This window comes from Rhamphochromis longiceps, linkage group LG1, assembly GCF_057381845.1.
Source record: "Rhamphochromis longiceps isolate RC_006_pf linkage group LG1, R_longiceps_female_GT1.1, whole genome shotgun sequence".
Taxonomy (NCBI): domain Eukaryota; kingdom Metazoa; phylum Chordata; class Actinopteri; order Cichliformes; family Cichlidae; genus Rhamphochromis; species Rhamphochromis longiceps.
Window position 1 is genome coordinate 29,636,898 of NC_140557.1, and position 13,244 is coordinate 29,650,141.

Consider the following 13,244-nt stretch of genomic DNA (forward strand, 5'->3'; position numbering starts at 1 on the left):
CAGGTAACTACCCAGCATTTCCTTCACACGGAGCTGTGCTTCCGGCGTAGAAGAAGACGCTCATGCCGTTGTGCACTTCATTGGTAGGCACTTTTATAATGGGACTTCTTTTTGTAGCTAAGCTAGTGAACCCAGTTGAGCTAACAGTGCACAACAGTGCATCCGTCTTCATTTGATCTTCGCTCCTCTTAACTAGACTTTTTGACTTGTGTCTGTTAACGCTAGCAGCGGGGGCTGAGGAAACGTGACGCTTGCTAACAGAAGCTAGCTCCACTATGTTGAAGCATGGGCAGTGTAAAATACTGACTCTTTTATACTGTCTGTGGTTTCAAAGAAAAGTAACTGCAAGCTGCAGGTGTACGGTTTCTGCTCTATCACATCTCACTGCGCTAGAGAGAGGTTAAAGAGAGCAACGTTTCATGTTGTTTATCCATGTGCTAATTACTAATCTGTATTTAGCAAACGCGCTACACTCGGACACCAGCGTTTCCCCATTAGCTGATGCTTACGATCCCCCATGTTTATCAGAAATTCAACAGTATGTACATACAATCACTGGCCCCTTGATTAGGCACACCCTGCTAGTTTAATCTTCAGAGGTGCGTTAATTCTACGTGTCATCGATTCATCAAGGTGATGTAAACTTTTGATTCACAGTCGCTACAGATTGGCCAGTTTGCCAAGAATATCTTCCCCACACCATTACACCAATACCAGTACTGTTAATACAATGCATGATGGATCCATGCTCTCATGCTGTTTTTGCCAAATTGTGATCCTACCATTTGAAAATTGAGACTCAGACCATGCAACATTTTTCCAGTCTTCAATTTTACCAGTTGTTGCCTCAGTCTCCTGTTCTTAGCAGACAGGAGCAGCACCTGATGTGGTCCTTTGCTACTGTAGTCATCAACATGTTTCTTCAGAGATGCTCTCTGCATTCCTTGGTTGTAACGAGTGGTTAATGAATTACTCTTGCCTTGCGATCAGATTGATGCAATCTGGCCATTCTCCTCTCACCTCTGGCAGCAACAAGACATTTTCACCTACAGAACTGACACTTTTCTTCCTATTGTCTTTAAACCCCAGTAGCTCAGATTAGCCCATCTGGCATCAACAGCCATGGGTTTCTCCTTCTTTCTGATGCTTGCTTTGAACTTCATCTCATCTTCTCTTCATGTCCTCTGGAACCATGTCTACTATCCTAAATGGATTATGTTACTGCTATGTGATTGACTAATTAGATATTTCCATTAACAAGATTTATGGTTTTCTGTTTTCTAAGAACTTCTATCTCAGTGACTGTGCTCACAATGTGACGTTTGGGAATTTGACGTGTTCATATTTGAACCAGAAATGGGTAATGTCATATAATGTGATCTTATTCAGTTACCAGAACTGCAGAACTAACATGATGATCTTGCCACTCGTATTAATTTATACTAGCTTCTAATCTGGCCAATGTAAAATCATAAGACGCTACAATAAAATAGTTAAATGAAACATTATTTTTAAAAGATTTACTCATTCCAAGAGTTACAATGCTCTGTTTTATGAAATTTTTTAGATGAAAAGCATTCAAGCTGCACCGTACTATCACAGCAACAAATTTTCCAATCTAATCATTACCAGTCACGCACAATTTTAATGAACTCTTAGCTCTATAACTAGCTTTTTCCATGTTATTGTGTCCTTTGAGTTTAAGTCTTTGTAAATGTTAGATTATTTATGTCTGCTAATATTGGCATTATTTGCTCTGTTATTCTTCATCAGCTATGAGTGTACTTGTGCTCCAAGACAAGTCTGTCAACAGAGCAAAAATGAGCGGCCTGGATCAGGACCAGCGTCATCATCCCAGTTGCCGGGAAAAAACACTGGCCTCTGATTCATCCGACTCCCGTGAGCTTCCCAGTCAGCAGCTCCAGGGGCTCAAATTGGCATCACATGCAGTGCTAGAGGAAGCACAGCAAAGGGGCAGGTTAAAGTGCTCTAAATGTGGAGGCTCGAGGATGTTCTTCTGCTACACATGCTGCTCCTTAGTGGGCATGAGCCTGCAAGATGTCCCCACAGTGAAGGTTTGTAGGAGGTTAGGACTCACCTGCTTTGTCTTTTAACAGAGGCCTTCACCATTGTCTTAATTGGTTGCAAAATGCCTTTTTTTAAAATTATTTAACGTTAAATATTTTGGCATGATGTTGCTGAAATCCAACTCTCCCCTCGACCTGACTTTACACACTGTGTGTTACACTCAGCTTCCTGTGAAGATAGACATCATCAAGCATCCCAACGAGACAGATGGCAAGAGCACTGCCATCCACGCCAAGATTCTCGCACCCAGTGACATCACAATATATACTTACCCCTGCATACCTGAATACCAAAAAGACAAGGTTAGTTCTTTTTTATCCTTGTAGTTGTGTTTTTTATCCTAAAAGAAAGAATGGAGTTTATTTAACTGTAAAACATGCTGTCTGCCTTGTACCTTATGTGGCTTCAGCTAACAATTACGTTTATGATTGATTCATCTGGAAATTACTTCCCAGAAAACTTTTTTGTATCTTCACTTGTCTTGTTTTCACTACTCAGTCAAATAGCATATTCAGTTTTCTATGACACAACACAGAAAAGCATGTGGCATGTTTTGTTTGGAAACAGAGGTTAAATTGATCATCAAAAGTGATTTTCTCTCATCTACTAATCCATGAGTGTCAAACATATGGCCTACAGGCCAGAACAGCGCTTCAAAAGATCCCATCAGGCCTGCTGGATGGCTTGTTGGAGTGTATAATATAAAGAGCGGGGCGGCATATGTAGTTTTTGGACTTTTCTGTGTATTTAGTACCAAAAAGACTTAAAAGCTTCGAGAACTAAAAGGGATCGTGCGAACTGTTATTTTCATCCAATCCAGTGGTCGGAATCATTGTAAGTTTAAAAACTTTCTCAGTGACAAAAACATTACACAAGCACACCATAGCAAACTGAGGAAAGGTGATTGCGCAAAGGAGCTGCGCCCGTGTGTTTCACTGAGCTCACTATACAACAGTCTTGAGTCACTCACCATTTTTTCTTCCAAGACGAAAGCAATTTTTTTGTTATTGAGCAATAGTTCTTCAGGCTTTCTGAAGGTCTATCAAAGTTTGTCTTTGGATTTTGGCTGCTTTTTCACTCATTGTTTTTAGTCCAGTCTTTATACCTGACCATTTTATTAAGAGGAATGTTTGTTTTGTTTTTTTGGTTTGTTAAGCCACTCCCCTTTTGTAAACTGATGGTTCCCTTTCAGAATTTACTTTACACTAAAACCAATGGAAGTAGTTGAGTATTTATTATGCAGCGGCTTTTGCTAGTTTTGAACCAATGTCTGATATCACTGACTTAGCATTTTCTTTGGCATCTATTAGTCTTTTTCTTTATATTGTTGCTTACAATAATTCTCGATACTATGTTGAATTAACTGTATTCATTTCTATTTTAGTGCAGAAATCTAATTTAAGCGTATGTTCTGAAACTGTTGCTCTCCACTAAAGTCAAATTGTAAATGCTTATCTTTTGCATTTTGTACCGTTGTTTATTTTCAGCATAAAAATCTTAGATTTTTACCCAGTCTGCAAACAACCAGTGAAACATTTCTAAAAGATTTAGATTTATTTGCTGCAGCTCCATTCTTCAGTTCAAAGCTCACAGCACTTATGCAATCAGATTGTTATTTCAGCTGAATGAGTTTAGTCCACAAGCCATACATTTGTATTGTTTTTCTTGTCTTCTCATTTATTTAAATCAATTGATTTAGTGTTTTCACTTCTTCAACTTTATCCCTCACCTGTCAAACAGTTTACATCCTGTTCTCTGCTTCCTAAATTTAGCCTTTTATAAATCACCCCACTGTAAAAACACGTGTTCGAGACACATTTTATGCCCCAGCACAGTTTGCATGATGGCGTTCCTCTCCGTCTTCGCTCGCTCCAGGTGGTGTTGGTATTCCCTGGTCCGAGGGCCGTCTCAGTTCAAGACATGATGAAGTGTTTACATGACAGGTCACACGACTCCGCTGATGAACCGTGCAGAAAGAGGTTAAAAACTGAGCAAGTTCAAGGTTCCACACGCACGTCTGAGAGCTCAGAGTCGGGGACGCCAGATGAAGCAAAAAGCTCAGTGTCAAAGGTGGATCCCCTACACAGGGTGGTCTTCATTGACAGCACATGGAACCAGACCAATAAGATCAGCACAGACGAGAGACTGCAAGGTAATCATGAAAGATTTGAGTGGGTTTCCAAAGAACTCGAGACTGCTGGTGATTATTCACTCACAATTGAATTTACCATGATCTCACGATGTTGTGACTGACGTGTTTCTCCCCCAGATTTGCTCCAGGTAGAGTTGAAGATGAGAAAAACGTGTTTCTGGCGTCATCAAAAGGGCAAGCCGGACACTTATCTAGCTACTATCGAAGCCATATATTATTTTCTCATGGACTTCCACGAGCATTGCCTCGACGAGGAGTACAACGGAGAATACGACAACCTTCTCTTCTTCTACTCCTACCTGCACTCAATTGTTAACAAAGCCAAAACCTCTGCTGGAAAATGCTGAAGAGGACAGACTAAAAGACATCAAACACTGTAGCTGAAGCGTTTTATGTTAATAGATTCTGATTATGCAGAAAAATAATTTTTAGTTTTTGAACTCGAATGACATTTTCTTATGCATGAATGGACAGTGTGACCGTAGTAGTACAAAGAAAGGAATTTCTGATACATTTAAACATTTTAATTTACAAATTAGTGCACAATGATGTTTGTGTTCTGCTGTAATCACATTTGTTGCAGACCCAATAAACTTGTTTTTGTAAAATAGGTATCTCACATGCCAAAAATTTTAATAACTTTTAAGTTCTTAACAATTGTACACGGCAGTAATGAGTTGTAATTAGTAGAAGGTCTCTCGGATCTTTGCTTGCAGACTGTCACAAGTTTTCTTGGCATCTCCCAGCAACATAGATGTGTTGGGCTTGTAGAAAATGGGGTTATCTACTGCAGCGTAGCCCACACCCAAAGTACGCTTCATCACTATCACCTGGTGGTAATAGTAAGAAAAGAAGGTGGTATATGATTAGATTTTTCTTATTTTGGTACTATATCCTCAAACACATTTCATCTAATAAAGGCAGACCAACCTGTTTGGACTTCCACACCTCCAGGACCGGCATGCCAGCAATTATAGAGTTGGGATCTTCTTGCGCCGCCGAATTCACCGTGTCATTGGCACCGATGACCAGCGTCAAGTCTGTCTCTGTGGGTCATAAACATTTACACGTTTACGCACAAGGCGGATGAACTCAAACTCCGGCGCTGCACTAATCTCCCTCCACCATAAACAGAACCATGTGTGTCAGCCTGCGTGCCTGGTTGCTAAGAAAACAATGAGTGTTGTCCTAATAACTTGGCACATCCAAGTATCCAGACATAACATGTGGCCACTTCAAGCGCAGATGAAAAGGAACGGATGCGTTTATTACAAATCAATCGAGTAATTTAATCCAACACCTCCCTGCCAAAGTGACGTGTAACGGTAAATATAACAGATCTTTCTAGAATTTATTTTTAAAAACGGAGCTTGCCTGGGAAGTCGTCATTGATCTCATCCATCTCCAGGACCACGTCATAGGGAACGCCAGCCTCGGCCAAGAGTACGTTCAGCTGGCCGGGCATACGACCGGCCACTGGGTGGATGCCAAACCTGTTGGAGATGTTACAGCACATCACTGATTTTTCACTGAAAACTTGTCACTCACACACACACACACACACACACACACACACACACACACACACAGATAAAAGAATGTCCTGCCTTGTGTGTGTATATACACACGTGTGTACAAACTAACCTCACAGTCTTGCCTTGTTCCTTCAGCATCTTCACCATATCTGCAATAGGATACTGGGCTTTGGCCGCACACAGACCCCAACCTAACAACATAAATATAGAAACTTGCAATAGCTGAGCAAATTGGCCTCTTGAACTTAGTAGGAATATAATGGTTATATCTTATCTACATACTCCATAATCCCTTTAGGTTGCTTGAGTCTCCTGTCAAACAGCTTTTCTTTTATTGGATGGGTGCCTGGTCATAGATAAGCATTTCACAGCTATTGTTCATTTCTAAATGACAGGCACAGCAGTCCTGCAGGACAACAGTAAAGCCACATATTCATCACCCTTCATTCCTTCTTTTGTCCTCCACCACCACAAGACTCCTCTCTGTGTTAAATCATAGCAGCCAAAAGTCTGAGAGACATTTTTCTAAGGAAAACTTTTGCATGTGTGGTGTGCATTGGGGTCCCCTGCGTGCAAAGAGCTAGTTACCCTCTGTCTGCATAACCCCTGCTTAACCCTGGTGGTCAGGTACCTTCTAGAGTTCAGCATTACCCCTAATCGAGTTTTTCCAAGCCAGTGACTTGTATCCTGTATCTTCTATAATTCCCCAAACAGCCGGAGCCTTCTGTTTCCTCACTGCCGTGCTTTGTTGTTGACAGCACATGGAGAGTCTGGACCGAATAGCCCTTATGATTTTTCACTGTTTCTCTAATCAAACCAGCATGTTCGACCACACAGCTGTCTCTGCACAAATTTGGAGCCATTGGAAAAAAAACAGCAATCCTGGTATCCAAGCTACACGGAGTGGTTCCTCTCGCACAGGCCGTTCAACAGCTACTCATTTGTCAGACAAGTCTGGCTTTTCTGCTTAATAAATCATGATGTGGGCATTATCTCACACTCTGAAATCCAAACCACCATTATTTAGGCCCCGTGGACAGTTTGTGAACAAACTACTCCCTCTTGTGGTCACTACAGTTCAGCATTCTGAGTTTAATGAAAACGCTACCATCAGATGCCTGACCATTTCCAAGTACTCTGCAAAACATTTGGGCTTTCCCAGAGCTGTTTTTGATCTCACAGAGCAACTTTTTTTGCTTGGTTTTTTTGGTCAGGTGAAAGCAGTTATGTGGGAGATAGATGATGGTACTGATCTAAACTAATGATCTGAAAAATGACATTTGGACTCCACGCCATCTACTGACAGGAGCACCAATATAAATCTCTTATGTTAGTCCAAGTTTCTTTCTACACCTGTCTACACCCGTCTCTAAAGGGCTCCATCTGTTTCCAGCACCGTCTCCACCCACAACTGGGGGAAAAAAGTTTTTCTACTTATGTAGAAGATTTAAAGCTTCCACCAAAATTTGCTTACAGACAAAGTGGCAAATGACAAAAGTAGCTGACCTTTGAAGAAAAATATAAATCATGGTGAAGCATTCTTCCAATGCACTGATTGCAAGCTGGCTTTAGCCCAAATTCTAACAGTTTATATCAGTTTACATAATTTTTTGTGCAGCACTAAAAAAAAAAAAAAAATTCCCCAGATGAAACAACTTATAGCTAAGGACTTCAAAAATGAGGAAACTTTGGATGAAGCACAGTGTTATCTAACTTGCTACCTGCTCTTCATGTCTGCTTAAGACTTAATTAAGACTTAAGGAAACACTTGACCCCTGTTTCAATTCAGGGGGTCAGTGTTGACATTGTGGAGGACTATAAATACCTTGGAGTACACATTGACAATAAACTGGACTGGGCTAAAAACACCACAGCACTTTACAGGAAGGGCCAGAGTCGTCTCTATTTTTTGAGGCGACTGAGGTCCTTCAACATCTGCCAGAAAATGCTGAGGATTTTCTATGAGTCTGTGGTGGCCAGTGCGATCCTCTATGCTGTTGCATGCTGGGGGAGCAGGCTGAGGGTCGCAGATGCCAACAGACTTAATAAACTGATCCGTAAGGCCAGCAATGTTGTGGGGATGGAGCTGGACTCCCTCAAGGTGGTGTCGGAGAGGCGGATGCTGTCCAAGATAAAGACAATGTTGGATAACACCTCCCACCCACTCCATGACATGTTGGTCAGTCACAGGAGCACGTTCAGTGAGAGACTGAGATTACCGAAAAGCACCACTGAACGACACAGGAAATCATTCCTGCCTGTGGCCATCTCCCTGTACAACGCATCCACTTAACACACTGTTTGCTGCTACAACTACACATGTTTCTTTTCCAACTATTTATTTATGAGTGACTTATGTATGTATGTATGTATATATATGTATATATTGTACTATTCTTAGTTAGTGTATTGTCTGTCTTGTCTTAATGTTGGTTTAAAATGGAGCACTGTAACAAAAAATAATTTCCCCCAGGGATCAATAAAGTATTCTGATTCTGATTCTGATTGAATTAACAACTGATAACACAACACACCTGAAACCAATGTTGGAGTGCCAAAAACAGTTTCTTAAATGGCCATTTGAAGCTAACACAAAGAAATAGACATACCAAAACACTTTGTCTCCATTTTAACTCATCTGTTTAAATTCAATCTTTGAGCTTAAAGACATGGCTTCATTAACACATAGATGCCATTACAGGTGGCTATATATCTGTCTGCTGGCCTTCACCTCAGCTAATTCATTTTGCTGGAAACCCTTCAAACGTGAGACCCAGGGAGCCAGAACTGGCCAGCCAAAGAATCCAAGCTAGCCCACCGAATCAGCTATGGAAAAGACTTACAGCTTTTCCTACTAATAAAGACCTTCCACATCGATTATACCAAAGTAAATTAATAGATAAGCAGATCACAGAAACTTCCCGTTTTTATGCTTTACAATCTTTTTTTAAAAGGACATTATCAGTCTCTTAAATAAACAAAGGGGATTTCGACCAGTCCAGCCCACTTAAGGTCAAAGTAGGCTGTACGTGGCACAATGTAAAATGAGTTTGACATCCTTCCTTTAGCCCTGCATTTGTAATGCTTATCTGATAAATAATATGGCACGCTCTGAGACAGCCAATTAAAAAAAATTAAATAAAATCCAAGATCCAGTTCAGTGAGTAAGATTGCATTATTTTACCTGCATGTTACATAGTATACACAGTAGACGTTTATTATGCATTTTCTTAGTGCATTATGCTCAAGTTGTTCTCCATATTGGACATGGCCCAATGACTCGTCATTTTAAAAAAAAATTAAAAGAAATGATGTATCTTCATTCGCTGCAACCTGGAATCCCTCCCCAATCAAACAGGGTGTTACACCAAAAACCTCCTTAGAATAGCTTTGGTCACTAGATTGCTGTGGTCAACCATATTTTGCCACCATTAAATATAAGAGCAGCGCAAGGTTATCACCAGCAGGTTGGGGGGAAACAAACAAAAATAAAACAGCACATTTTCCCTATCAGCCTGTAGATGCCAGAAAGTCTAACCTCTAGGCTTTTATGAATAGGGTCTTCATTCACTTGATCCAACATGACGACACAGGATTCTTCTTCTCTCGCTCTCCCTCTCTCTTCTCCTTTCGGCGTCTCCCTTTAGTGGTCGCCACAGCAATTCATCTGCCTCTATCTCACCCCTCCCCAGCATCCTCGTCTGTCACACCCACCCTCTGCATGTCTTTCACTACATCCATGAATCTTCTCTGTGGTCTTTCTCTTTTCCTCTTGCCCGGTAGCTCCATCTTCAACATCCTTTGTCCAATATATCCACCATTCCTCTTTTGCCCATCTCTGAACTATATCAGCTTTGCGTCTCCAACTTTGTTTCCAAGCTGATCAGCCTGCTCTGTTCCTCTGATGTACCCAAATGAAAATCTTAGCATCTTCAGCTCTGCCAACTCCATTTACGCTTCCTATTTCCTAGTCTCCAAACCATACATTACAGCAGGTCCCTCTACCATCTTGTAAACCTTTCCTTTCACTCCTGCTGCTATCTTTCTGTCAAAAATCATCTCAGTCTTTCCACTATCCTAAATCTCCACCTGCTCCACCCTGCCTGAACCCTTTTCTTCACCTCTCTTGTGCACTGTCCATTGCTTTTGGATGGTCGGATACACTGCTAATCAAACTAGATAGTGCAACCTAATAACTAAATACAGTCACTTACAAGTGGGGTACTATTGTGGTAATATAGGTACCTACATTAAACGAAACAAACTGATAAAAGATCAGTTTCACAGATTGGTTAGTTAGAAAAAGTTACCAATGACAAAGCTGAAAATTACATTCGAGACATCTGTAAAACAGTGTGTACCTGGAGTAATGATGATGTTGTTGGCTTCTTTGATTATGTCAATGGTTTGGTCCACATTGACCTCGGTGTGAGTGCCAACAATCTCCATGGGCTTACCACCCAATGTTGAGGTGGTGCCGTACCCGCCCAGGATCACGTTTGGCAGGGAGCGGTTCATAGCCTTGAGGAAGAAGCAGCCCAGTGACACGTTTGTATCCTTTTACTTCATGCATAATGCTGGAAATGTGCATCTACTCACCACACACATGATGTAGGAGAGGATTGCACCAGAGGAGCCAATCAGCGCTCCAACAATTGTCATGAGATTGTTGTCAAGCAAGAAGCCTTCGGCACATAGTGCCCATCCTGAGTAGCTGTTCAGCACAGTAATGACCACGGGCATGTCAGCACCTCCGATGGCTGCTGTTAGCGTTACACCCTATGACAGGTTGAATCAGAAAAACAAACAAGTATTTTAACATATTCCAAGTTAGCTAAAACAATTCTTACATTAAAAATCAACTGCTGAAATGTAAATTCACTGAAAGAGATGTTGCCAATCCCCCCCACCCCCTGCCTGTTGGCAGCTTTAATAATGGTCACAAACTCACCATGACAGTGGAAAGCCCAGACACTCCCAGCAGGCACCCCATGCCAGTACCATAACTGGAACTAAGCATAAAGGGCACCATGCCTCCAACAGATGCTGCCATCAGACTGGCATTCAGCATGTGCCGTCCAGGTAGCAGCAGGGGGGCAGAGCTCAAAAGACCTACAACCAAAAAACACATTTTTCAGAGAGGGAAGAGAAACTGTTCTCACACTTTTGTAGGGTTTAAAAGGAACAAGACAAAACAAGTGAGCGTGCTTTTCTTTAACCAGTGTCAGGTGTCTTTGAACCCTCAGACTTATCTGCGAAAGCCTCTAATCAGCTGTCTGAGCATCTGTCTCATCCACAAATCAGCCAGCAACCCTCTACCAACCACAGCCATCCAGTCACTGGCCTGCCCTTCCCATGGCAAATTACCAGAGAGCTTCTCATGTGTTCCTCTTGATTGGTCGGCCTAAAGCGCAAATTAGAGAGTGCTGACACTTACACAGAAACTCCTGGATTTAAGAGGGGATCTTTGGCTTTCAGTAGATGAAAGGAACAATCAGCAGCCGGCCAGACAACCTGATGTGTTTTCATAGAGATTTGTGTGTAATAAGAAGAGCTATGGTCAGATCTGACAGGGACTGACCTCGTCAGATATGGACTGACAATGTGCAAATGAGAGATTAGTGTCAGATCGATTACCTTGAAGCTTGCCATAGGCCACCAGTGATCCACTGAATGTGACGCCTCCGATGTAAGTGCCCAGGTAAGCCACAGTCTTGAGCACACCTGCAGCTGGGTGAGTATCCAGGTGAGGGTACTCAATCATATACTCGGCAATGCATGTGAGAACAGCCGCCAGGCCCACAAGGCTGTGGAAAGCTGCCACAAGCTGGGGCAAGTCTGAGATTTCAATACGCTTGGCAATGGTCAGACCTGTAGTTGAGATATGAAGAAAGTTTAAAAAAAAAAAAAAATTTAAACACCAGAACTACACTTCGCATGCACATTGGCAGAGTCTGACTGCTAGAAACATTTAGGGCATTGAAAAAAAAACATGAAATTAAAAAAAGAAGAAAGAAAAAAGGGGAAAAAATGGTTAAAAGGCAGACACCTGCTTCTAGTTATGGGGCCTGTTCTTCAAAAGGTAATCCCAGGAGTTCAAAGTTGAGGATTTAATTGCGTTTTCTTGAAAACTAAGCGGCTCTTAATGCTGTGTGTATGCGCTCATTCTTAGGATGATTACACTGCCATTCATCTTCCTGCTTCTTAAATTACGATTAACATGTACAACAGAGTGATTGATGCATGTTATGAATTAGCTAGGAGGAGCTAATAACGAAACAAACCGCTAGACTTCAGAGGAGTCATGCCGAAACTTGATCAATTTGTTTTTTATTGAAAACTGAAACCTTGAGGTGCTACGTTATTTGCAAGTCTCCTTCACATGACCCAATGAAACAGCAGGGCATACCGCTTGAGTTGTTATAAGATGAAATTAGAAGCGCTGTGAAGCTACAGTGGGCATTTTGCAGCACAAGAGGTTTTTTTGGGGGGCAGTTTAAGTAAAGAAATATCAGTGAACACAATATCATATCCATTTTAGTTGAATGCATGGAGCCACCTACCCAGGGTTCCCCCACCGGCCATAGCCAGAGACATCTGAGACAGCAGCTCCGGTGAGGGTTTGAGGGCACCGAGGGTGGCAGCAAGGCCCCCTGCCACTCCCATCATGCCGAGGGCGTTCCCCAAGCGACTGCTGCTCTGGGCAGACAGGCCGGCCAGCGCCCCGACACAGCACAAACCTGAGCCCAAGTACATCATCTGAGGAGAAAAAGTGAGAATCAGCATTTTATCATAGCTACATGTTGAGAATGGATCAATAAGTCATCAAAGAATCGAGAAGCAGGATGAAAATTAGTTTAAAGATGAGAGGTAATCCCAATTAAATGAAAGCTTCTGATCTAGACCTGACATCAAAGTGGACCCAGTCTGTTAATCTACAGGGTTTGTTTGTTTGTTTTTTGTTTTTGTTTTTTAAATAGTCTTACATTCTACTTATCATCTTTGTATGGTTCACACTTAAAGAAAATCCCTATATAGCCTCTACCAGGCCTTGATACAGCCCCACAGTGAACTCCCTCAAAGAAAAGATTTGAATAGCAGGTGGGTTGGTTTCTGTGCTCAAGCCAGAACTGTGTACCTGACATGACCATAATGAGAGTTTCCCCATCTCACTGACTCATGCAGAGCCAAGAGTAGAAAGGGAAAAAAACATGTTTAAAACGCATCCACTACTGCAGTAACAGAATCTATGTGAGAGAAAAAAATATATATAAAAAGCTTAATAGGTTCTCTAGGGCGCATCGTTCCAAAACCAGCTGAGAGATCCTCCCAGTACAGCATGCCCAAACACTTCACCTTGGAGGTCTCTAACCAGATGCATCTCAGAAAATTCAAATATTTAAAAGAAGTTCAGTATTTCCCATCAGTTAGTTACAACAAGTGAAAATTTTATATATTGTAGACTCAAA

The 13,244-nt window shown here is 41.7% G+C and overlaps 2 protein-coding genes across 5 annotated transcripts in view; one reads left to right on the forward strand and one right to left on the reverse strand.

Moving 5' to 3' along the window:
• On the forward strand, positions 1–4,847 carry dtwd1 (DTW motif tRNA-uridine aminocarboxypropyltransferase 1). 2 transcript variants are annotated; one of them, XM_085405268.1, is made up of 5 exons: positions 1–83; positions 1,774–2,075; positions 2,253–2,390; positions 3,964–4,240; positions 4,358–4,847. In XM_085405268.1, the coding sequence occupies exons 2-5, from the start codon at positions 1,776–1,778 to the stop codon at positions 4,585–4,587; spliced, it is 945 nt and encodes a 314-aa protein (XP_085261394.1). In that variant the 5' UTR covers positions 1–83; positions 1,774–1,775; the 3' UTR covers positions 4,588–4,847. The 2 variants fall into 2 exon arrangements, with proteins under 2 accessions (XP_085261394.1, XP_085261401.1); XM_085405275.1 differs by lacking the exon at positions 1–83 and adding an exon at positions 115–633.
• Positions 4,743–13,244, reverse strand: part of nnt2 (nicotinamide nucleotide transhydrogenase 2) — a 20,405-nt gene continuing 11,903 nt past the window's right edge. For all 3 annotated transcript variants that reach the window (XM_085405248.1, XM_085405241.1, XM_085405235.1), the window contains exons 14-22: positions 12,339–12,534; positions 11,413–11,646; positions 10,727–10,887; positions 10,375–10,554; positions 10,137–10,296; positions 5,885–5,966; positions 5,615–5,733; positions 5,171–5,286; positions 4,743–5,070 (exon numbers count right to left, since the gene is read on the reverse strand). In XM_085405248.1, coding sequence (XP_085261374.1) covers positions 4,924–5,070; positions 5,171–5,286; positions 5,615–5,733; positions 5,885–5,966; positions 10,137–10,296; positions 10,375–10,554; positions 10,727–10,887; positions 11,413–11,646; positions 12,339–12,534 — 1,395 coding nt within the window. In that variant the 3' untranslated portion in view covers positions 4,743–4,923. The remainder of the gene's footprint in view (positions 5,071–5,170; positions 5,287–5,614; positions 5,734–5,884; positions 5,967–10,136; positions 10,297–10,374; positions 10,555–10,726; positions 10,888–11,412; positions 11,647–12,338; positions 12,535–13,244) is intronic.